We start from the raw sequence: 27,127 nt of genomic DNA on the forward strand, positions 1-27,127 counted from the left end.
ATTTTTGCTTTAAAAAGATAGGAATGGTTGGGATAATTTTTTAAGGAGGGGGTCTCAAAATTCTTAAAAGACTTGCTTACACTGAAGAAAAAGGTCTTATGTCAGTAAAGCATTTGCCAAATATCCTACCCAAGTATGCAAGATGCCGTCTCCAGTCAGAATGTGCCGGAGGAGTGAGGAGTGATACACCACAAAAGTTTCCATTGTAAGGCTGCCACATCTGCAGCAGCCTGGCTGACTCACAGCTGAAGGCAACTCCCTGCCTGGCTAGAATCCAACAAAAGTACACCAGAGCAATTTATACCTTTCCAAAATGCAAATAATTCAAATTACAGACATAACATAAAGCTGAAACAGTCACATTTCAGGCATTCCCTTTAAAGTTTAACTCAACAAAAACGATTCTCTTCTAATAGATTGCATTGTTGTTTTTGTTTTCTGTATGTAAAATGATAAAAAACAAACAAAATACTCCCCACTTTATTTCTCCCCATCACCTATCTCCTGAATATTTGGGTGGGGGGGGGATGCCTACTCAGTTGTCAATGAAGTGAGTGCTGATTTTTTTTTAGATTAAGATTCTATCCAAAGGTTGAAATAATGACTTCAACACACACACACCTCTAAACCATTAGTTCAAGAAAGCATGTTGATAAAATAAATCTCTTAAAATAGCACACTGCTTCTTGTTTGCCCCTTGGTGCTCAAACTAATGTAGAATTCTGGACAGGAGAATCAGTTCTAAAATAATATCTATCATGGGAATAGGTATTCACTGCTGACACTAGTGAAGGCAATCACTATGTACTTTTCCTACCAAAGGGAAACAGACTCACTGAACAGCAGTAGAGCTTTCCTGTTTATACAGCTGAAGGAGGAGCAGAGGGAAATCCCAAAACAAGTCAAGTCCACAAATATAATGTGAGGCTTCCACTTCTACTTTCATGGGATTTCAATAAAATGCACTGTAGAAAACAATGCAGATGAAGGGATCAGTTCAAATGTTCGCTTCATGGGCTCAAGCCTAGCTCGTGTGTATGTACATACATTCCACCCCCAATATATGTGAAGGGGTTAATGGGACTTGTTTTTTCTCAAGCATTTCTATGTCTGTTTTCATGTTGGCAAGAAACCAGAAGCAACCACAATTAACTCCTTCAAATACACACTCATATGTTGTTGTGGAGAACAGTATTGCTACAAAAAACAAAACAAAAAACATGAATTTGGTTGCACATCAAGGGAACGTGTAGAATCGACACTGTAGATGAATGCCAAGGGGTAAAAAACTGTTAATGAGCAAAAGGAATAACAAAAGCTCACAGTAACTTTTCCTTGTTGTGGGACGGAGATGTTTCCACAGAAGGAAAGAGGTAAGTCAGTCATCCTTCAGATACTTCAGCCTCTGTTTTTTTACATGAAGGCAAAGAGGTTCTGTCAGAAAACCTGACATCTGGAGATTGATAACAGTGGCAGGCAATTCTGCACACCTACCTCATTCATGACTATATAGGCTGGTTTTGAATTGCTAAAAATATAAGTAGGTTTCTGAAATGAAATGGCTCAGCACTGAATGGGTCTTTGTAATTCACTCTGTATCAACCATTCTCTGCAGAGTTAAAAAGGAAACTGCAGAAGTCAGAAAGTAAAAATATTCTAAATCCATTAGGGAATTCCCTGCAGTGTGAGTCACAGAAACGGCTTCCCCACCACACCCATTGCAAAGATTTCCACATAAAAAAGGCATTGTGGACTTGTTCTAACACAGCAGCAGCTAAAGCAAAGAAGGCTTTTTTGTAAACCTCACCACTTTGGTTATTTCCATGAAGTGGAAATATTATTGCTGGTTATTAAGCTCAGTATTTTTCTTCCTGTGGTGTGTGTGTGTGTGTGTGCGCACACACACAAATAAGATCTGAGTAATTCTGCTAAAGCTTTATCCTAATTCTCAGTTCCCATGGACTTGCCTGGAACAAATTGGGCCACAAATGTTCCCCACCCTGGGTGTAAGTACTGGAAGCGGGGGTTAAGAAGGGGGGAAAACACTAAATTTCTAATGAATAAGTGTTATGGATTATATGTTAATTAATATTAACGTATTTAGCTTGCACAGTGCTTTGTCACAACTTCATTTCATCTTCTCATTTGCAGAATTTGTATTAGGCAACTATCCTTCATATTAATAGCAGATAGTAAGTTATGTGTTGAAGTCTACTTAACTGGAATTTGAACTCAGAGAATCTAGGACCTAATCTCAGAACCACACTGCCTGGCTTCCTATGTGCAAGATGTAGCTTCACAAATTCTCTGAAATGTGGCAGTGAGTCATGACTGAGTAGCTGTATATGTATATACAACTACAGAATCCAATCAACTTATTAATCTGCTGATACATTTAGAATGGCCTAAAAAACTTTTCAGTGCTATATGGTTCAGCATTGTCCCCTGAGGAGACTTGGTCAAGCACTTTCTCTTCCCATTTCAAATAGGCACTGCAAACACATTTACTTAAGTATACCAGTGAAGATATGTGATATGCTGCTGATTTAGTTTTACACTGCTGCTACTATGAAATACACCATGATAGTTCTGCAAGTGTACTTTTTACATTTTCCTCCTCTTTTTGCTGTACTTTCAGGGACTGTTTTTATTATGATTAGCTTCTATATATAGTCATAGAATGAAGCCAGAGGAGATATCACTGAGGACCTATATGAGGGCCACTAAGCACACTTAGCCATAGATGTTCATCCACTCCAGATCAAAATGCAACTGAGTCTCAGTATGTGTACATTATCTCTGAAGTGAGAAGCCAGTGGTTTGAAACCCTGGGAGACCAGGGTTTGAATCCCTATTCAGCTATGAAAACCTAATGGGTGACTTGGATAAGTCGCATTTTCTCAGCCTAATAAGATAAGGCAATGGCAAACAAATCAGCTGAACAAATCTTGCAGAGAAAGGTTTGCCTAAGGGTCACCATAATTTGGAAAAAAACTGAAGGCACACAACAATAAAAACAAAACACCTAAGCTGACCCTTGGAGGTTTTAGCCATCACAGACCACAGCTGTACAGGTGAGGAGAGCATTTGGTGCAGTTTTTTTGTGAGGAGACAGCTGCCTCTCAGGGCTCTCTGCCTTAACATGACTGACATCGTAGCCTCCCCTTTTAATTCTTCAGATCTCATTCCCTTATGAGCTATAGTCTTATGCTTAATTCCTAAAGGAAAAGTAGGGTTCTTAAGTGAACCAGCATGCACGTTGGAAACCAATCATAAAGTCATGACAACAGTGTTTTCAGATACCGTCATTTCTCAGGAGATAAGATGGTTTCTAACCATCTTCCAGGAGGAACTCTGAATTTTACAAAGCCAATAATTGATTGCATAGACACAAACTCAATGTTAGAATTAAAAAGAAAAGCTTGACTTGTCTCCCAAAAGTAAATAACTTTTAGGCAGAGACAAATATACTTCCCAACCTTTGACATCCCACTCTTAGGCTGAGAAAATGGGTGTTGTGTCTGGGGTCTCTGTGTTACATTTTACATTTTTTAAAGGGAAGGATTCTCATTTTTAAGACTCAGCTCAGTAAGGACCTTTCTTTCTTTCTTTCTTTCTTTCGTTCGTTCGTTCGTTCATTCAACTTTAAAACCTGAAACTACAGAACTTTTTGTGGCAGAGAGACAGTTGAGTTTCTATGCTGTTTAAATGATGCATGTGTCCTAAGAGGCCAAAAGCCATGCCAAAGCCATGCTCCAGTCCTAAGAACTGGAATGCAGCTATGGTGCAGCTTCTGGCCTCTTAAGATGCGTGTGTCAATTAAACAGCATACCTCCAAAGTGACCCAAAGCAGTTTTATTTTGGCCTGTCTGTATGGGCCCTATGATAGCACTGATTATAGCCTTGTGACTTTAATGTGATATCATTGCCTGATTTTGACCCAGAAGATCTGACAAACATACACAAATGTCTTATTCAAACTTCAGAGCCTGGTTCCTCTCCATGCTCCTTTGAGAGGAAGTGCCAAAGACCTGCCACCATCAGAATTTTCCCACCTAGGCATTATAAAAGGTCAGAAAAGGTGCCAAGGCAGAGCAGAAAGGGTTGGTACTTCTTTTAGATGCTCCCAGGATAGACCAAGGCCCTCTACAGACTGGCATAAAGAGCTGGTGTGGGGGCAGAGTGGGGGCATGGCGACTGCATGCCTGCTGCCCCGACTCTGTCCCTACAGTGCCCGCTTGACCAGACAGCGGGTGGTAGCATGCCATGTCTTTGGCGCAACATTTACATGCACTGTGCCAAAGAAGCGGCAAAAAGCTGCCCTCGCTATGGCAAAGACAGCTTTTCACCGCTTTAAAAAGGAGTGGAATTTTGCTGCTCCTTAAGGGCTTAAGAAGCACCAGAGTGGGGCTGTGGCATGTGGTTGCCACAGGCCCAATCTGGTGCTTCCACGGGCATCACGGACCCATCTGCCAAGTCCCTAAGTTTTTGTTTTTCACCACACTACTCAGACATGGGGATGGTTCCTCTTTTAAAAAAAGAAAGAATGACTGGTGGATAGGTTGAACTATGGTTTTAAGTCAGTTTTTTTTATTAAAATTTCTAGACTTATACATGAGTATATGCAGTAACAAGTCAAGTCCATAAATACTTTTGAGCCTTCCACCTCTGCTTTAATGGGCTTTGAATAAAATGTAACAGAGAAAATACTGCAGAGTAGAATGTTGGTTTAATGTCCCCAAGTCCCCAGGTTTAGTAGGTGCTTTACAGACCACCCAAAAGGGCAGTCTGCCGGCACCCTCATTTGCTGCACGGAGGAACCTCAGTGGCCAAACCGTGCGACTCCTCTGCGCAGCAAAAAGAAGCCGCAAAAAGCAGCTTCTTTTTGTGGCGCCATTATGATGACGCAAAGCGCCATTGGCGCACTTGCGCTGTCATAATGGTACCAAGACGTGCGGACGCTAAGCGTCCGCTACGTCAAAATGGCGGCAGCCATGTAGAATGGGTGCCGCCATTTTGTACATGCTCGGTGCATACTAGGCTTAGGGGCATCCGGAAAGGACGCCTCTTCCTAACCCTAGTACGTGCTGAGCACGTACATTTGGCACGTGCAGAATGCACCGTACATATGCTTCCTCTCCACCACACATATATGAAGGAGTCATTCCAAGTCCAGGGCTCAATGTGCAATGCTGGTTAGAACTTTTAACTAGGGTTGGGGAAACCCAGGTTTGAATCCCCATTGAGCAACAGTTATTGTGTTACTGTGAACTTAGTTCCACTTTCTCAGACTAACCTACCTCACTGTTATTGTCAAAGAAGGGAGGGGTCATGAATTCATAGGAAAGCCAGAATATAAATGTAATATTAAAAGAAACATGACATTTATTTTAGCAGTTTAGGAGTAACTGCTATACTTTTCTCTAACCAAGTCACTTTGGATCCCATACTGGGCAAAATATAGTATAAAATGATTAAATAAAAAAATCTAATAGAAGCAATATTCTGTGGGATTTAATTCTGAATAGTCACTCATAGGCTGCAACTATACACAGGCTTATTTGGAACCAATCTCCCCCTTTCATGAATCAGCAGGGTTTGTTTTCTCTCTCTCTGTCTCATATGTGTGTGTGTGTGTGTGTGTGTGAGAGAGAGAGAGAGAGAGAGAGAGAGAGAGAGAGAGAGAGATTTTTCTATTTTAGTAGACATAGTAGAGGTATACACATTATATAATGTATGGCATTTGGATATAAAGTTTATTTATAGACTTAGGGAAGCTTAGTAGTCTCCATTTACAAATTACTTCATGTTATGCAAACTACACAGTTGTGTTATCCCATAAACAACCATTTAGCACCGTCAGTGTTCATCCCTGCATCTGATTGCCGAAGCTGTGCAGCCTATACCTTTTTAAAATTTCTTTTTAAATATCCTTCTGGTCTAAGACCAAACATTTGAAATTGTACACAAGCATTTAAAAGAACTACTGACCTCAACAGCCCTTACAGAAGTACAGTACAGTAAGACCCAGTAATAATGATACCTCCTTCCATTCATGGAATGCATCATTCTATCTTTACCTTTTCTGTGGTGCAGAGTTAGGAAAATCTGAGAAGTATTTCCTACAAGCTACATTACAACTACTGTATGCGTGTGAAAGCAACGATTCCATAACCTGATGAAACTCTCTGCTACAGATATCTGTTACCAGAAAGCGTGAGACCTCTTTATACACCGATACCACTCCAGGACATAGGTCTAAGTAACCTTCACATTAACTCTTGTCCTATGAACTGTACAGTTCTCAGGTGTCTAGCCCTTCTTTTTGGCAGAAGCTTTCAGGCCTGTTGCACAAGAGCTAACACAAAAACTGACACTGGAACAAGTGAAATGGGTGGAGTGAAGAGGCAGACACAGAAAACAACATTATGGATAAGGCATGTGATCAAAGGCTATTCTGCCACTTAGTTTATTACGTGAGCTACAGCTTGACTACCAGTCTGAAACTTGACCCTTTTTTGGCTGGTTGCCCCTCAAACTGTGACTGCTACTGGCAATGGAAAGACCAATGGAAAGATCTCAGAGAATGTAAGATCTTTTACCAAATGGAGTTCAGCCAAAAGTCTCCTCACTTGTCTCCACGTCTCATCTCATCAAAACAGGCATCAAACCCTGAGCCTTCAAACACAGCCCTGGAAAATGAAATGACTACGTCTTGGATCCAAAGGCCAGAAGAGTATTTGAGGGATATGTCAGTTTCAGGATGATTCTAGTCTTTACAGTTTAGCTCTTGGAGTTTTTTTTTTTTAAAAAAAAACCAATCCTCTTGAGAAACAGCCTTCTAAAAAGTCAATCTTTAAAAATTAAGCCATATAATTCGGATAAATTGCAATGGAATAAGTATTTTATGCTACTCAAATTTGATTAGCTTTTTGTTTACTATCAAAGCTACAGAAGGATGCATTTATATCTTTCATACTCTACAAATATAATATGGGGTGGTGTTGTCCCAGTACCTTGCTATCTTGATTAAACACAAAGGACACTATGCAATGTATAGAAATATATCTGCTTTGTGAAAAGCAAATTTAAATTTAGAACCACAGCAAAAATTTCATTCTCCAGACATATGTTCCTCCAGCAGCATCTCAATCCAAAATTTTGTTGTTTGTTGTTGTGTGCTTTCAAGTCATTTCCAGCTGATGGCAACCTTAAGGGAAACCTATCATATGGTTTTCTTGGTAAGATTTGTTCAGAGGGAGTTTAGCATTGCTGCCTTCTGAGGAGACTGCACATTACTTTTAAATCGCAATTAGGCCCAGAAAAAATCTGCTTTGACAATATTGATCGCATGCTGTCACCACTGACCACTGACCTATAATAAATAAATAATAAAAGTTTTATTTGTATACCGCGCCTTCCTTAGATCAGGGTGGTTTACACACTATAGCTGCAGCCTCCTTCAAGCATGGTTAGGGTGTCCCTTTTTGCTGATGGGAAACCCGTCAATGAGCTCACAATCACACTGGTCCCCAGGTGTGAAATGTTGCTGCTGGGGCAGTTGCATTATTGGCAGTCATTTGGTGTCCCCTCCTCTCACCCATTCCCACTCACTATTCCCAAGCAGCTTGATTACCTTTATTTCCCACCCCCCGCTATTTCTTTTCTTTTAAAAAAAATCCCTTAAATTGCAGTAGCAGAGCTCTGAGGTTGCATGAAAAAGTGAAAATAAAAATAAATAAACAGAAGGCATACTTGGTAGGGCATAGGGCAGGGAGGTGGGGTTTAGGGGGAGTGGGGAAGAGAGTGCAGTGGCAGTAGGCGGGTAACTGTGAAGACGTGTGGGGATGCGGTAAATAGAAACAGGTATAATTCAGTTTTTATTGATAAGCACAATTGTGATGAGAATAGGGCTTGTGCAGTAAAGCTCTGAGGCTGTGACTTGTCAAATGTCACCCAGTGGATTTATTTGACTAAGTGGGGATTTGAGCTCTGGTCGCCGGAGTCACAGTCCAACACTCAGACCACTATACTATGCTGGCTCTCTTCTAAACTTTGCCAGTTAATAAATTAACAAAATCAAATTAATAGCCATCCTTTCAGAGGAAAGAAATATATAGAAAAGCAAGATGCAAAAGTCAGAGAATTCTACTGGTCATTAATAAATATATTTGCAATGGATCCAATTCAATAATTTCAAACAATATGTTTAAGGATAATTTGAAAATAGGATTTTAAAAAAACTTCTTTATATATAACCCACTGAAATCAACTATGAACTTTATTGCACATGGCTCCCAGAGACTGCTCTCATAACGGAATGGAAGGGGCCTGGAATGCGTGAGGGACGAGTAGGGGACGCATTTTGTTCCGTTCCGTTCCCCATCCATTCCTCAGGAGGAGATTTTTGAGATCTGTTCAAAACAGTTCTCAAAAATCTTCTCCTCTCTGGAATGAACTGGATACGGAAGGGCAGGGAACGGAATGAGTTAGAGACTCTGTGTGCAGTAAAATGCATCCCCCACTCATTCTGTTCCCTTCCTGGCTCCTTTGGGACCGTTCTCGTTGTGTCCCAGGAGCCCTGTGCGATAAAGTCCCAAGTTTAAGCTAGTCACGAGTCCCATTCAATTCAACAGGTCTAATGAACAGTATGTATTAGCAAAATCCATACCCAACATATCATGAAATCAAGTCTATTTCTCAAAAACATATAACTTGATCCCAGAAGTGAATAAATACTTAATTTGTTGTTGTTGTTGTGTACCTTTAAGTCATTTCTAACCTATGGCAACCCTAACACAACCCTACCATGGGGTTTTATCAAACAGCGATGCATCATCACCTGCCACAGTTCCATCCTGTGGATCTTGCAATCTGTAGCTTGTTGAGTCACTTTAGCACTCTGGCTGAAAATTAGGATGGTGGAAGTGAAGGTGGAATAATAGCACTACAATTGTATTGTGTGTACAGGCCCCAAGACACTGCAAAAAAGAGAAGGTAATATTGGTGGTATCCAATTAAATGCTTCAGATTACTCCAACTGACTGTATAAACATATCTTGAAAATGTCCTTAAAAAGAATGGGCAGGGTTCAAAGGGGACTATCATCAGGGCAAGATTATACTGGCACAATTGGTAGTGCACAGTGCATTTTCTACTTTTGGTCCTTCAGATGCTTTAGGCTTCAGCTCCCAGAATCCTTAACCATTGGCCATGCTACTAGATGGGTTTTCTGTGAGGTGGCCCAAAAAATCTCAAGACTGAGAACCACTTACAGCCTCAGGCATCAATGGGAGAGCTTCTGAAATGATTCCTATAATGTTCATAAAGTGATCTATGAACAAGCCACAGAGACAACCCATTTCAAAAATAGTTCTCCAAATTATTCTAAGGCCCCATACAGACAGGCCAAAATAAAGCTGCTTTGGGTCACTTTGGAGGTATGCTGTTTAAGTGATGCATGTGTCCTAAGAGACCAGAAGCTGCACCAAAGCCATGCTCCAGTCCTTAGGACTGGATCGTGGCTTTGGCGCAGCTTCTGAACTCTTAGGATGCATGCATTATTTAAACAGCATACTTTCAAAGTGACCCAAAGCAGCTTTATTTTGGCCTGTCTATATGGGACCTAAGTTACCAGCTAAGTTTGAATTCTCTGTTTGTTTTGATTTTGTAGAAACATGAAGCATGTTTTATCCAAAATGTACTCACACTTCTTTGGTCTTGCACACATTGACGTATCAACATATGTGTGACAATTCTCCCCAACTTTTAGATAAGTATTTTAAGTAACTAGTACTCATGTCTGGTCATTCCATTCAGAATAGGTGACACACAGGCAAAGAACACTACAGCTGATGTGATGTTCACATAGACAGCTTCTCCTGTTTGCTTACCAAAGGGCAGCAATGAGGGAGTTAAGGTAACAGCACTGCTCTGCTGCTGACATGAACTTCAAGAATGGACTTGATCGTTCTTCAGGGATTCCCTTTCACATGAGTCATTGTTAAGACAGGCCAATCCCCCCACCCACCGCCATGCAAAGATAATACTATTCATCCAGAGATCACAGCTGCTGAAAGCTAGCCCTTAAAAGCCAGGCATTTCATATGACTTCAGCTCAGAATAATAGTCAATGAACTATAATGTACTGAAACGCTCTGCAGAATCCTATATTGTATAAACAGATTACACTAATTGATACAGGGCTGTAGTTTAGACCTTTTTATGTCTAAGTTTCAGTTTTGATAGCTCAGTTTGGAAAGGTTAAATAATGCACACTTTTTAAAAATAATGTTACTAAGCCATGCCACAGCAACATTGACAAAAGTGGAAAGTATTCACTACCCATACAGTAATCAAGTATTTGCAATTTAAAAAGTATGCATTATGTTATAATACCTTAGACTATAATCCAGAAATAGGAATCATATAGTTCTCCAAATGTTAGAATGAAATTCCCAGTAATTCTAACCAGGATAGGATAGGTAAAAAATGCTGGGATTTGACCATCTGGAAGCTGTATGCTTCCCAGCTCTGAAGTAATTCTACGCACACTGACCTGGAAATAAATGTAATTTAATTCAATGGGTCTTATATCTGAGCAAATGGCACTGACAGAAATATTATAACCAGTCCATATATTTACTTGCTGAGGAACTGCATGACTGCTACTTCTTCTGCACACTGTTAGGCACTGTAGCACACCATGAAAAGGTTGGAAGGCATCTCATATATGTTTACCTCCAATCATTTTTATCCAATCATTCAGTTTCCTCAGGGTCACACTTTCTAAATGTGGAGAACTAGAAATACCATCACCAAAGCCAGCATAGGCAACAGCTATGCTTTTAAGGATGATGCAGTTGGGATCTAATATCCCTGCTATTAAAGGGTACCAGCATGGGAAAGGTCATTGTTATTGGTTTTCTCAAAACACTGTGTGGATTCTTTTTTCTTGATCTACTCTCCACAATCCTTGACCGAGCTGTTGGGTCACATCTAAGCCTGTCTTCCTCCTCAGAGCTTGGAAGAAAGACAACACAAAAATATTACTTGTAACACATAACTTTGAGGGGTGTGTGTGTGTGTGTGTGGTAGTAAAATGGCCATAGTAGTGTTCATTTTGTAAAATGGGTAAATCTGTTACCTGTTTTAGTGTGATGAATAACATTTAACTGATTAGTCTTAAAATGATGCTCTTCGGGGGCCTTTCAGGCAGATTTTGGGCCATTTTGCATTTTTAATTGTGTTTTTAAAAAACAAAACAACCCCCCCCCCAGAAATATGGTATTAATATGGCAGTCTTCAAATAATGAGCAACAAGTAACACTAGCCAGCTGGGACCAAATGAATACCTAATTACAGTCAGCCCTTCAATAAGCAAACATTGATTTTGCCATTTTTTATATAAGGGACATGAATTTATCATGCTATTGCATTTAATGGGACTTAAGTATCCACAGATTTTGGTATCCCTGGGGAGGGGAGGGGGCTGTAACAAAACCCCAGATAATATCAAGGACCCACTATACTATTTTTAAAAAACAGTATGAGCTCTGCCTCTCCCACTCCTCTTTTTCACTTAGCCTATTTTGTTGGTATCACTGTTTTAGACATCCCTTAGTTGTGGATCTTTAGTTCCTTATTCATTCTATGTACATGGGGAATAAAGAGAGGGGCTATGAGAGGACATTTGTTTGACTGCAGCTCAATCTGACAGTTGAAAGAGAGTGTCTTACTCAGCAAAAGCACATGTGCCTCTAATGTATTGTGCTGTCAGGGGTAGCTATGGATTGCTGAGTGGGACAGCTATCTCTTTGGAACTCTGTGAATGTTGAGGGTTAAACAGTCGTGATTACCAACACCTCCATTTGAATGTCTGAGGGAAGCAAAGTACTCAAGAAACTTTAGGAGACAGCTTAAAGTTCAGGAGGTTTCAGGAGGCAGTTACAGAATGTCTGGTTTGTGCTAGTGCTGCAGAAACCCTTTCCAAAACAAGAAAGCATTAGATAAAAATGGCTCCTCCTCCTCCACTCTCAATTTTACTGATGCTGCCATTTTATATCCATCCATCCACCCATCCATTCATGTATCTATCCCTGATTTTTGAGTTGGACCTTTGATATTTACATGCCCTCAGTCTCTCCAGCTTTTTGATAGAAAAAAAAATGACTGACAGGTTTGATCCAGCAAGGTGCCAAATATTTTCCCACTTTCTCCCAGTTCCCTGAAGCTTAAAATGGAGTCAAGAGCCCTCCAGAAAAGAGTTTACAGGAGTGCTTATAGATAAAAAGGTAACAAAAGTGTGCTTCTCCAACTGTAAACCTTTTGCTGGTTGTGGTAGTCCTAGAAAGTTTTGTCTTATACAACTACCAGTTTTGGTCATTTTAGAAATAGAATTAAAATAAAGTACCATCTGTGATTCAAACTGGGACCTAAATTCTAGTAAGATCGATCAAAGGCTCAATGGTAAATCATTTTCAGAATTCTGTCCTGAGATTTTATGTAGATTGTATACACTTACATAAACATTTTCCAACCTGGTACCCTCGAAATAGACTACTTACCACTTTCATCATTGCCAACAAGCATGGGCATTAGCTGTATTGGTTGGTGATAGTGACAGATGTAGTCAAACATACCTGGAAGACACCTGGTTTAGGAAATGCTCATTATCCCACTTCCATCATTCAATATAGAAGATTTCATCAGCAGGAAATTTTTTATCTATACAAGACCATAGTCTAAGGGCCAAATTATATATATGATATTGGATAGTCATGAATGTATATATTTCCTCCCAGAAGGTCAAGAGAAGGGAAAGATGGGTCTCCACTTGTCATGTATATAGACTTGTCAAAGTAGGCACAATAATTTTTAGTTATACATGCAGTATCTATACAAACCTTATATTACAATTCATTCATCTTTATATGGACATATTTGGGGGTTTTAAAAAATTGTGTACCTCGTAGGCTTTTCCTTGACAGCAAGAGTTTCTCTCTTGCCTATGTAATTTGTTTCTCTCATCTTATCTGATTTTCAGTATCAAATTTAATTCCCTTGAATAAGGTTTTGCATCTCTCACTTGGCTTTCCCTCCCACCTGCCACCTGGGTCACTTGTATTCCATATAGTTTTATATAGTTTTAAACAGATCGCTAGTGATTTAAGGTAAAGAGAGTAACTACATTTTCTTTCCATATTCACAAATACATACTTAAAATGTTAAAATGATTAGATGATTTGTGCTTAATGTTGTTGTATGAGTATATGGTGTGAACATGGAGATTAGCAAACCACGTTTTAGGATTCTACGCAGTGTATAAACATATAGGAAGAGACAATCTGATATATCATTCTGTATCATGTTGGTTAATAAAGTCTGAGAAGAATTTTTTTCCTGTGCAGCTTGCTCAAGCATTTCTATGTGAGAAGAGTTGATTTAAATAAGAAGAAAAATGCAGAACAAACATTTCCTGCAACAACACTGCTCCAGGTTCAGTACATAGCCAATATAGGTCTTTTAAAAGGTTAATCTTTTTTTTAAAAAGTGAGGAAATCCAGTCATGGCTTTCCCACATCACATACTGTTTGGTGCTAAAACAGCTTTCATCAAAAGATGTGTACACTGACTCTTCATTTCCTGCATCAGAATAATGACAGCATTCAAACAGCTACTTCACACATCCCTACCAATGTAAAAATAAAATAAAAATAAAAATCATTGTCCCAATGTGTGTGGATCTACTGAAAATCTATTATAGGATTTACTAAGATCATCCATGGGCTCATTTCTCTCCAATTCCCGACAATGGTGCCTTTCTGCTATTTACTAGAGCACTCTTTACACAAGAGAATGAATGGATGCAAATCTGATACCAAAAATGTCAACATTAATAATAATAATAATAATAATAATCCCAAATATGTAGATGAACTCAATGGTTTTCTAGGATTCCCTATCACTAACCTTAAAGTAATCATATTTTATTTAAAAAAAAAGGGGGGGGGCTGCTGCTTACAGAAGGTGCTTCTGGTCAATTTGCAGTGAATCCCTAGTCTCTCAATCTCCTGTGTTGTATTCCACTTTATTCAGCAGGATTTCCCAGCTCACAGGAGAGCCTATCCAAGCAGAAAGATGATGAGGTGTACTTGATTTGATTATTATGAAAATTAGTTTGTTGGCCACAATCCTGCATGGCTTAGTGTAGCATAGTAGTTCAGTATGTGAACAACAACTATACTGAGCCTTTTAGCACTCCCTGGACCTGCCACAGACCCACTGAATCATCCCACCATGGCCATCTCATTCCTGGTGGGGAGTGGTGAGGCAACATAAACATAGCCAGATGCAAAGCAATTATCCCACAGTCTTCTTTCAGACATTGCAGCAGCTGAAGTAATCATTTTGTGTCGGAGTATTGAACATAACCAGGCGCTTCTGTAATTCTCCCTCCATTCTCCACTGGGTATGGAATGGCTGGATTTGAGGGCTTTAGAGAGGTCTATAGTAGATCTAGGGTTTTGGCCACTGTGTTAGGACGAAGGGAACAGTAACCTGCACAGCAACCAAAACCAGACATACATAGTGTAAGGTTAATTTACACTTGTGTATGTCACTAACCAGATGACAGCCTCTGTGTAGGTAAACATGCCATTAAACCAAGACTGTATGAGAAGTTCCTACAAATGCCAATTACATGTTTGTTTTACAGAACAGCAACATTTACCAGGTACATTTTAAAGGAATTGAGAAAAGAACATATTTTTAAGGCTTTGATAAGAAATTCAGTGGCTTCAGAATAACCATAAGCAGCTCAGAAATGATCGGGAGAGGGAGAACTACATCCAAAAATTCTGGGGTGAGGAATTCCTCTCCCACATATGTAGAATCAGACTGTTAGTGGTCCTTTTGAAAGCATATAAACTTTGCTGTATCAGACAATAAATGCTTAAGGTGAGGGTATAATTATTTTTATTCCAATGCATTATCACCATCAATAGCATTACAGGCACATAACATCTGCACTAGTTTTTAGGACCAGTGTTTGAAATACCTGGAGCTTTCTCCACAAATATGACTTTGGAGTCTTGAAGAAAGTTGTGCCCACTCAGTATCATTTTCTTTCCACCCATCACATGGTAGCTGTCAACACTTTGCTTCTCTACCAAAGGCAGTTCCTGAGCAGATCTCTGAGCTAATGAGATGAAAAAGAAAAGTTCCATAATCAAAACATAATAAATTATGGTATACATGCATACACAAACTAGGAGTGAGGAATTTCCAAAACTTGGAAAAACCTGTCTTTTATCTCACTGATGTTCCTGAGGACTCACTATTGAAAGAGTAACACATTAATGCTACTTTTTGCTAATGAGCTACTTTTGGTTAATTTTAATTTTAAGACATTAAAAATACAAAATTCCCTCCCCCCTCAACTTCTCCACTGAAAGTAATATTTTAGGAGTACCTAGTAAATATTTTTCTTTATGGACCAACTCCAAAGAACTGATGTTACTAGTTGTTACATTACTTTCTAAAAGTGAATATACTGCTCACAAAGAAGTACAGTAACATGTTGCCATTACTTGTAAGATTTTACTTCCAAATTTGGGAGTTTCATCCTGATCGTGAAACAATGAGAATTTTATCAACCTTATCAAAATTCGGGCACTTCAATTTTTGCAGGCAGTATTTTAAACTAAAGTATTTTCTTCAAGGAGAGTATTGCTCTGGCTGAATTTTCAGTAATGTATTTTTTCAGAAAAACAGCATGGCACATTTAGCTTTATTTTAAGCCACCATTTCATAGGGCAAACTAAAAAACTTGTACAATATTACAATTGCAAGATTCATATTTTTTGGAATTTGGACAGCACCTATTGGCACAGAACACACATGTATGTATGCAGACATGCAGGCACACACACAAACGGAAATATTACTTACAACACTCAATTGGGTTGGAGGCTACTTGAAGAGAAAGTGTTCTCCCATTAGGCTGGGGGATATGAACACGGAAGACCAGTCGAACACGTGTGTTCTTTCTCCCAATGTCAGTTTCTCCTTTCCTCAGCTCAATGTCTGAATTTCTAAGCTTCAGTATTCCAGCACAGTCAATGCTATTCCCCAAAAAATAAAATTAAAAAACAAAAAACAAAAACAAGGCATTTTAACTTAATTTTGCAAGCTTCCTGAGTGAGATATGTTCAAATTATCTTCACGTTTCACATCAATTTGAGAGAGGGAGATATGGGCTTACAGATGCTAAATACGAACTTCCACATAGTATCCATACACAGAATTAAATTCCCTAGGAAGTCCATACTTTTTTATCATTTTATCAAGAGATCTTGATCCAGAAGTCAGTTACCCAAAGCACGAGGCACAGTCTATGACAAGAAGCCCCTATGTGTCCTTCATGATCCTCACTCTTTATTTTAGCACCAATTGCTAAAATGCCATTGAAATGCACAAACTGGAGCAGTTTTTCTAGCCTGAAGTTAGTCCAAGATAGAAACTAGTTCACTGGTATCAGACTGTACCTAGCAATGCATATGAGGTTAGAAAGGAATGGTGGAAGATCAATTTTCCTCCTGCTTTTCCAGAATCAGGACCTAAATACAAAGTGTAATGATAAGAGAATGCCTAGATTTTAGTTGTAATCCCACTGTTAAAATGAGTGAAGTGTTATGAAAACAGACATAGTGAGCCTTATAAATGCCAAATCTGAGGGGGAAAGTTTAATTAAAATTATAACCATGACTGCAATAGGATCATGACAATTTATAGACTCTGGCTCAATGATTTACTCAGCCAGTCTTCATTATGATGGAAGAGGCACAGTATGTTTGTAAAATTAGAGCAACATCACCTCCCTCATTAGCTTTCAGTCTCTGAGGCTTTTTCCTGACTGAGATATAACACAACTGGATGCTATTAAAATGATCCTTCAAGTAAGTCCCAGGCCTGTAAATGCTGCCTTTCCATTACATACAGCAATCTCCTCCTGTTTTCTTGATTTGAAGAGGTTTGCCTTGTAAACCTGGACGAGAAATACATGTTTAACTTTGGTATGTAGTCCAGGGCCAGGATCCAACTGAGTTGGTGAGAGTTCTTCCACTGATGGCTAATGCAGAAGGAGGTACTCTCACCCTCTGACTCCTAATGTAGCCTCTGAACATCTATCATATTTGCTTTGGAGGGGTGGGAAACCCCCTAGAGCAAAGGTTTGGATGGCACTCAGGACTGTGAGAGGGAGGAAAAAAAGAATGCCTTGTTGTGGGCATATAGGTACTTTGTGGGGAGAGATCTATTGATAAGAGTTCATCAGTCAAATCCTGGTCCTGGTTTGCAGAGTTAGCACAAACCATTGTTAGCCAATTCAAATGAACTAGTAAACTATGGTTTGTCTCAAACTAGGAAACAGGACAGAAATCACTGAGTATCATAAGAGGAGGAAGGAGTGTGCAAGTCCAGATCATGCTCCTTGGCAGCTTGTTTTCACTGGGCCAAACCCATGATTTGGCATGATGTCTGAACCAGTCCTTTATTGTAAGGCAGTTTTCCAGCAGGGCACCTGATATGCAAAAATACAACAACGCGTTTCAACACCAAGAAAAGATTCATCCTATTGGCATACCAAATTTCCATTAAATTTGTCATTATTATGCAAGTTATGAAGAAGACGAATATGCTACATGTCTGCCAAAGACAAGAAAAGAGTAACTTAACATCAGTAATTGGGAAGTTGACTGGCCATATGCTCCATTTATATAAATTGACTTCTTGCCATTAACTTCAGTGGAACAGAGCCAGTTTCCACATGCACTTTCAACTAGAATTTGGCATAACTCTTCTGCTATAAAGAATTAAGAATGGTCAGAGCTGTCTCTAGTCTTGTTTTTTTCTTTTCTTTTTAAAAAAGCTCTATCCAATGAGCTACTGTGATGGCAAGCAAATCTGTCAGATCAGACACCAAAGCCAGACAGTATAATCCCTGACACTACACCAGTCTTGTGCATGAACCTAGGGTTTCACACCCTCTGAGACCATGTGGAGTAAGCTGGCAACTGCCCTCATGGCAAGACACAGCATAGGACAGCCACAAAAAACCTGCTGTAGAAATCTAGAATAATTCAGACTGATGATAAGACATGCACCATCCTAATGTCAGCCCAATTTCATGCCCTTGACATACTGTAATATATAATTTTTTAATGTGGTGTGGCTGCAAATGATAAGTGGTGGAGCAAACACCAATCTGTCAATGGGATTTAAACGAGAGTTAAACTAGAGAAAATCAGGAAATGCCTGAAGTTTTGTCACACAACATTTTCTGGTTTTCTCTAGTTTAACTCTCATTTAAATCCCGTTTGCCTGCTAGTTTGATAAAGCTCTAAGAGAATTTGCTAGGTTATGGCTCTGTTGGTGAAAGCCATTTTTTCCAGAAATTTAGTTTTTTCATGGTAGGGAGATGTTTATTGCCATAGATCCAAGAAATCCTCACTTTAAACATAAGAGAATGGGGAATGGGCAAATAACTGAAAAACGTAAATTGAAAGTGTTTAAACATGAAGCTTCATGATTTCTCCTTTTATTGAAAGTCTTCGGAGGTTATCAATGTAATTTCTGAATAGTCTTTCAGGGCCTATGTAAATACATATATATGTGGCACAAATGGTTTATCAGGAATCCAGGATGAAAGGTTGTAAATTAACTTTTTTTTTTAAAAAAAGTAATTAATTATGTAACTCATTATAAAACTCACCAAAGGAACTTGTTGCTGTTAATATTGAAAAAAAATCTAGTTAGGCATGGTACTGTTTCAGCATTTCTCATTAAATTTTTATTATTATTATTTTCAGTTCATTGGGGGAATTCATCTAAAAAGAAAATGGCCTGATTTTTTTTTGGGGGGGGGGATCTCTTCATACAGTTACCTAAAGCAGCTGAGTCCCTCCCTCAAAGTAACAAGAAAAATACATGTTATCCCATACAAGGAAAAAGTAACAACAGCAGCAATTATTACTCTTTCTGAAATAGCTATTCCAAAAAGTAATGTGTCGGACATAATGCTATTACTTGAGCTCTGCCTAGAATACTTCATCAACCTTGACAATCAAGATGGTTTTTTACACATTAATGTACTGACAGTGACTCTTAGGAGTTTCAGGCAGATGAGATTTGGATAACCGCGTATAGAAATTAAATGCGCAGCAACACTAGAAAGCAAGAGACCCATCTCCACATTCATAACGAAGAGAGGTTCATTGCTATCAGTTATGTGACTCCCTCTGCAATGGACACTGCTTTTTATGGAAATTCAGCCATATTTTTGGCACTCTCAAAGCACAATACAATGCATGTTTGCTAAGTCCCATTGTATCCAGTGAGGTTTACTCCCAGATTGTTGTGTGTATTGGTGGTCCCTTAAATTCCTGGCTTTTCCACCTAATCTTTTTCTGACATACTGCCGCCAGCTGTTAGTCTTGCTCTCTCTACTCTAAAACTCCAGCTGCCATTAGAAATATAGCAAATCAGCAGATGGTTGTTTCTCTTTGTTCTTTAAAAATACAACTTTTAAGTAGAGGATGAAAATGGAGCCTTAGGTCTAAACTGTTGTTGCTACGTCATCAAGTTGTTTCTAATTTATGGTGATACTAAAAGGCAAACCTATCATGGAGTTTTCTGGGGTTGAGAGTGTGTGACTCACTATCACCCAGTGTGTTTCCATGGCTGGTGCAGGAAATTGAAACCTGGTCTCCAGGGCCATAGTACAATACTCAAATGACCACACCATGCTGGCTCTCTATCCAGTTTCCAATTCTGACTAAAGCAGACCCACTGAATCAACAGTGGAATGGTAAATCAACCTTTATGTAAATCCCATTGATTCAATAGGTATCCTCTAGTTGGGATTAGTAATTAGATAGAGGTTTGGTTGCCTAGGCTTAATCTTCTTCTAATTACTTTTTTGTGTGTGTGCAAATGAGATAACACTGGGAGACATGATTATTATTATTATTATTATTATTATTATTATTATTATTATTATTTCAGAATATTTAGTCTTAACTGTTCATCTCATTTTTCATTTGGTTTTTACCAACATGTATTTACCTTGAATTATATATTTTATGTAAAATAAGTGGGAAGTTTTCCTGTTGTCTCAACACAGTTTCAGAGTTTCAGAACGAAACCTATGTAAAATATGAAGCCATGTGTATACTTTCCCTCTTTAAAAACAATATCAACAAAACAAAACAAATACCCCCAAACATGCAGCTATGGAAGACTCTCATCTTTGTGTAGGCCTAACAGGGTGGGATGGCTGGGCTGCAACCATTTCCCCCTCTCAAAACCACCAGATATGGGAATCATAGGACTGGTACATACCGCCAGGAAGTGGTGTCCTGGCAGCGATAGTAGGACTCGGGAGCACACACCAATTGCACGGTCCTGAGCCCTATGACGTGTGGGCACCGCCATGATTGCACAACCCCACCCACACAGGGCGCACATCCATGACGTGCAGGAGCCTGAGCTCCCAAACTGCTCTGGGGAGAAGAGCCGTCATAGGGCTGCATCGCAGCCCTTTTGATGGCACAAAAAAGGAGCCGCTGCAGCACAGATGCGGGCAAAGATGGGCGGCACAGAGCCATCCATCTGTACTGCCCCATATTCACTCCTATGTAGGAAGCAAAGCTGCTGGTAAGAGAAAAAAAGTTGCGGGGAGCGGAGAGAACTGGGCAGCTTCAATCTCTCTTTCTTTCTCTCTTCCCTTTGTTCCCAATCTACCCCTAGTCTTTTACTCAAGACTCCTATGCCGTTTTGTTTTTCAAAAAATAAAATTACAGAGGAACATGCATGCAACATTTAGTTACAACCTCAAAACAGACCCTGATTAAATTTCCTCTTAAGAGACGCACAAACACACAAGCCTACTCTTTTTCTTAGGGAGAATTCTGTTTCTTGCAGAATAGCCTAGAGGAATAAAGTGGTGTCAGGTTAAAAACATAAAAGCAGGAGCTGAGGTAAGAGATATTTACAGCTCTGTAACCGATATACTGATTTTAAATGGCAAAGAAGCACACTGGATGAAACTCTAGAGGGAACCCACACACATATACAATCTGTTGTCCTATATCAATATATGTGAAATTTTGGACATTGAAATGATCATGAACAAGCTACAGTACTCTATAAAATCTATGGAAAATTGCTAGTAATTGTGTAAGATTGTACAACTGGGGGAAATTTCACATTTTTTTAAAACACAGCTAGGAGTAGTTAATGTTTTGTTTTTAACTCTGTGGCCAAACTGGCTAAGAAATTCTTGAAGATGCAATTAAAAAAAAGAAAAAAAGGAAAAAAAAGTAACTTTCCCAAGATGTGGTAGAAAGGGTGGTCAGAAAGTACAAAGCATCTCTGTACAAAGAAAAAGTAGGCCTTACATTGCTCTCATGTTGTTCTCAGGAAGAAGTGGAATTTCCAAGACTTTGGTGTTGGAGAGGATTGTTTCATGGCTGGTTGTGGAAACCGTCTTCCCAGTGATCCGGTGAACCTGGTAGAAGGCATGAGGCCGCAGCAGGCGGTCGTCTGCAGTCCCAATGAACAGCTGTAGTGTGAGTGGCTCACTTTCTAAGTAACCGTGTAGCTGGCAAGAGAACAGAAAAAAGTCCTTCTAAGCACTGTACACCTAAACTGCTAGGAATCTATTAAATTTTTATAAGCAAGGGAGTCTAATTTAAGGAGAAAAACTTATGACAGGTGCTAAGTGTTAAGCTTTCTCCCCTCTTACCCTACACACACAAAGACACACACATTATTATTATTTTTTGGTAACACAATATTGAAACAATAAAAAGGTGCACTCTGAGAATTTCTCATTATTATAGAAGACCCCAGGCATTTCAGACAGACTTTGAACAGCAGTGCTTCATACATTCCAAAATTTCCTATGAAAAAAAGTGGGGGAAGGGGTTGATAACAATGAAGTCTGTGTTTTCTCCAGAAAAGCCAAGCCAGTGGAAGCATGAAAACCAGATTCCTATTTATCCACTAGCAACCTGTGTAGTAGAGCAAATGTACAAAGAAGAGAGATGAACAAACCTTCCTCTTTCCATATGTGCAGGGTGATTTTCTGAATGAGATAGTATCACATGGAGGTTCTTTGCATGATTTCAAGCCTTGAAAAATGAGGGTTCTGAATTACATGGAGAGACTCCACAGATAAAAACTCTTATTCAGTAAGCCTCTCTCAATACCAGAAGTTGATGGAAATGGTGACAGAGAGACAGATATTTTCCCTTTTCATGTGCTTCCTTCTACACAGATTAATAGCAGCTAAATAAGGCTTGTTGTTGTTGCTGTGTGTCTCCAAGTCATTTCTAATTTATGGTGACCCTAAGGTGAATCTATCATAGGCTTTTCTATTATAGGTTTCTTCAGAGGGGGTTTGCCATTGCCATTTTCTGAGGCTGAGAGAGTGTGGCATGCCCAGGGTCACCCAGTGGGTTTTTATGCTCAATCAGGGAATCAGATCCTGGTGTCCAGAGTCACAGTCCAACACACAAATCACTATACCACACTGGATCTCATAATTTAGGCTTAAGAGACCCTATGTAGCATCACCTTTAGTGTTGTCTACTGCCCATATCTGGAAAATAATGTTTCAAAGCCTTAGGAAGCAGAAAATATCTTTAGATATAGTAGGCCCTCCATTTCCATGGATTCTTTATCCATGGATTCAAGCATCCACAGCTGAAAAATATTCCAAAAAGCAAACCTTGATTTTACAATTTCATATAAGGGACACCATTTTACTCTACCATTGCATTTTATGGGACTTGAGTACTTGAGCATTTTGGTATCCACGGGATGTGTGTATGTCCAGAAACCAAAATGCAGCAAATACCAAGGGCCCATTGTAGTACTTAAACAGCGAAGAGGTGTGGAAAAATGTCAACATTCTAAGCTTAGAATCTAAGGCCTGACATCATTTTTGCAGGCGTCTGCGCAACCAGGTTCTTTTCAGCCCCTAGTACTGAGGCCTCACTCATAATCATGAGCCATATGTTTTAGAGAAATATTTTATAAGACACCTAGGCTGAAAACTGATGGATGTCAAGAGTTTTAGCTGAGCTCATGCTGCTCTGCTTCGCCTTTTCTGTTGGCTACTTTAAGATAGGGGGGCCATCCAACTGGAGTTTGCACAGCAGTAATACACATAATGCCTAAACATAACACGTCAAAACTGCAGATTGGAAGAGGCAAGCAAGGGGGAAACCTCTGCTAAGTAGTTCAATCTGAGCTAGCGTCTGGCTACTTCTTGGCAAGCTATACAACTCAGGCAGAGCTTCTTGTGTGCACGCCACTAAAAGTCTGCCAAAGAGAGCCTTTCTGTTGCACGCAAAGGTCCATTATATCTGGCATAACTGGCACTCTTTCCCCATTTATGTTTGTGAAATGCCTTTGCTAGCAAACACAACAACAACACACACATACAAGCGCTGTTAGAGGCAAATAAATAACACAGAGTGATAACTTTTTTGCAACTGTTTTTAAAAAAACATTCCTTTAAGCTACTCTTTAGTACAAATACGAGTTTCATCTGTTTGTGTGTGCGTGTGTGTATAGGGAGATTTTTGGAAGTGACTCTCTAGGCAGCACAGAGGCTGTTCTTGTGAAAAGGTCTTCAGAACGTATCTCCACACCAACCCCTGCCTGTCCAGAAGTCATCCTATCGATCCTTGTTGTTGAAGCTAAAACAATGAGTACACAGGACACAAGAGGAGGTCTGATAATGGTGAAAAATACTACAATAATTTCAGAAGTGTTTGTATGCCATTTCATTGATAAAATCACTTGTATCCCACCTGCCTTGGATGCCATAGGTGACAAAGGCCCAGTGGATATAACTTTAACCTATGCTTGTCCAGTTATAATTGATACTTTTGCATTTGTATAATGGACAGTTTGCAGCAAACCTGGGCCCTGCATCATCTGAATTGCTCACCAGGAAGATGGGAGGAGGATGTTTTACTGGGGCTGTCTGGACAACTGCCAAGATGGTTGCACAGTATTTGCTCCTCTGACTTTCAATTTAAATTCAGATAGTACAATACAGCTGAAATAGCTCTGAAGGCTGCACAAGACCCAACACCACATTGCTGACCATTTCAACAAATGTTTTTTTATCAGAGACGAACTTTTAAAACAGTGTTGCATGAACATTTTAAAGGCTAATCAATTATGAGCCATCTGAGTGTTAGCTTTTTTGCTGTTGAAAGTGTGGGTTTTCTCCCCTTCAAATAGGAGAAGGTGTGATGATGATATGGAATGGGGAAATTCCTGAGGAAAAGCATCAGGCCTTCTAAATGAAACACTACATCAGGAATGTCCATCCATCTCAGGACTAATGCAAACCAAATGTGTTGAGGATACCACACAAATATGGGAAGAGACTGTAATACTGTTCATTACATCACCTCTCTTCTAGTTAAAAACCATGGCACTGATCAAGACATGGCACTAAGGAGCTTTCCTTTGACATGGCAATTTTCTTGGAATATACATCTTTGCTTATTCATTTTCTAGGTGAACTCCAAAGAACTATGGTGTGGTGCATTTTTTAAAAATGCTTTTCACATTTGGGTAGTTTTCTGTGAAAATGTTGCTCATGCAAAAAGTGCCCACCTGTTTTTTGCACAAAAAGAAATGGAGGAAGGTATAAAATATTTTTTATATACAAATATCATGTTTTGCACTGGGAGAGGGAGGAAGATAACTGCTGATCTCACAGGGGTGATATTTTTTACAGTGTAAACAAGACACATGTAACTCACCAAGAATGAGAAAATTTGTAGATATTCCTTACTGTCCTAACAAATTCTTCCTTTGTGATTCAAAAGACTGACAGAAAGAACTACTATCAAAGTCAATAGTAGATAGACACAAAAGAAAAGAAATGAGAAGGACATTCAGGACACAAATGTGATATCCAGGCATACAATGAATTTTGTGGAATATAAATGTAGATTAGGCAGCTTAAAAAACTCCTCATACTGATAAAATTAATCCAACACAGAGATTAATTACAGAAGTAATTTATAAACATTTTTAGTTATTTATATCCAGTCAGTACTGGGGGTATGTAAGAAGTTGATTTGGGCCTGTATTGTGTCTTTTATGTTACATCATCATTACAGACTTTTACCTTTTATTATTTGCTTTTAACCGATTTGTTTGAATTTTGTACAGATGACTTGAAGGGACATACCCATACAAGGGAGGATAATGCTTAATTATCACATCAGTACTGAATCAATGCCCATCAAATACAGGACGATTGTTGGAAAGAGTATAAAAAGTTTACATCCAGAAATCATGAAGCTGGGCATGAAGTTTGAGCTGGTACATTTGTTTAATGTTTATTTACAGTATTGTAACCAAACAAAGAAGCAGCTGTTTTAAGTGTGCCTGAATTTTTCTAGCAGCTTCATCTGGAGTTTGGGACTTGTTAGTTCCATCTTTCTTGAAACAATCTGCCAATCAAGAGTTAAGGGACTTGTATTCTATCTATAAGCAGGCATTAACTTATTATGGCAAAGACTGAATGCATTATTATTTTAATTAACTCATCCAAGCCTCCTAGAACGTGGTGTCCTGCCAATTGTAACATGGGTATGGGATAAAAATAGACCTCTGTGAGCTATGGACACCAAAATCCAATTTATGGGGCTATATAAAGACTTAGAAAACAAACAAATAGGTGAAAACACTATAATCCATATTTATTGGTAACAAATTTTCAGTTCTGCAGAATAGGGTGCAATCTACCAATTAGCAAAAATAAGCAAGAGAGAGAGAGAGAGCATGGGTTTACATAAATTCCATGCCTTATTTATACATTTCTTATAAAATCATTTTTACATCATATTTTTCAACTTCGGATCACTGATTTGCTCCAGACAAGTTCCATGGTCTACATACGTTCACTCATCTTAAGTCTCTAAAAGCTACAAGTATTCAAGAAGGGGAAAATGTACTCAGACGATGATTATACACTAATAATAACACATTTCCTCTCATTTGCTGCCTGGGGAAGTGATGACTTATGCTGCTGGGATGCAAACCTTATATTTTCTGGTAAAGATTTACAGGATTGTCAAAGGAACAGGTAAAAAGAAGTTTACGCTTTGAGTTATGCCAAACAGTTTTGTATTTTACAAGGGACTGTATTAAGCTAACATCCTTTTACCATCTCCCTGCTTCACTTCATTTTGCAGTCTATGCCATAACACAAACTAATCTGAAGAACACTATTAAATCACTTGTTAATAGCAGCCACCTTACTCTGTCACATAAAGTGGCAGGACTCTGACAATCTGAGGAGAAGCACTGTCTAGGGCTCAGTTCCAACGTGATACTATCCATATTAAGATGGTCAATTTGGCTGTGGTCCTGATTTTAATATCTGTGGAGCAAGAACAGAGACTTCAATTGCTTCAACTTGCATTTTATGGCTGTCAAGTGGGGTCCAACCTGTCTGCCTCTGCCACACTTATAATATTCTTCATAACCCAAGGCTTTAATATCATTCTGTAATGCATCTGAAGCAGTGGGTAAATATCCACAGAGGCTCTTGTTAAAATAAAAACCCCATAGTTTAAAGGTGCTGCCACATTCCTTTCCCCGCCCTCTCTCCCTTTTTCCTTTTTATACTTATATCCTAAGTTGCCCTCATCAGAACTATATTGTGACAAGCTGAAGTGGTGGGGTCTATTTCATGGATCAGCATAATAATAATAATAATAATAATAATAATAATAATAATAATAATTATTATTATTATTATTATTATTTGTATACCGCCCTCTGGCAAACCAATCCGGGCGGTTAACAACAGTAAAATATAAAATATGACAATTAAAAACACTTTATCCCTCCCCCCTTAAGACAGTATTAAATAGTATAACATATTAAAAATACAATATCAAGGATAAAAACAGCAATTAAAACTAAAAACCCTGATATGGTGCTGCCCTGGCCTTTAGTTAACTGCTCAACCTTCCACATCGTTGGGAAAATCTTACATGCCATACTCCAGCCATAACACATG

At 39.0% G+C, this 27,127-nt stretch overlaps 1 protein-coding gene across 3 annotated transcripts in view; it reads right to left on the bottom strand.

The window, feature by feature from the left end:
* Positions 1 to 27,127, bottom strand: part of NFATC1 (nuclear factor of activated T cells 1) — a 157,237-nt gene that overhangs the window by 56,929 nt on the left and 73,181 nt on the right. For all 3 annotated transcript variants that reach the window (XM_042461421.1, XM_042461420.1, XM_042461422.1), the window contains exons 4-6: positions 21,459 to 21,661; positions 15,952 to 16,124; positions 15,059 to 15,199 (exon numbers count right to left, since the gene is read on the bottom strand). In XM_042461421.1, coding sequence (XP_042317355.1) covers positions 15,059 to 15,199; positions 15,952 to 16,124; positions 21,459 to 21,661 — 517 coding nt within the window. The remainder of the gene's footprint in view (positions 1 to 15,058; positions 15,200 to 15,951; positions 16,125 to 21,458; positions 21,662 to 27,127) is intronic.

Source organism: Sceloporus undulatus, chromosome 4 (assembly GCF_019175285.1).
Source record: "Sceloporus undulatus isolate JIND9_A2432 ecotype Alabama chromosome 4, SceUnd_v1.1, whole genome shotgun sequence".
NCBI lineage: Eukaryota > Metazoa > Chordata > Lepidosauria > Squamata > Phrynosomatidae > Sceloporus > Sceloporus undulatus.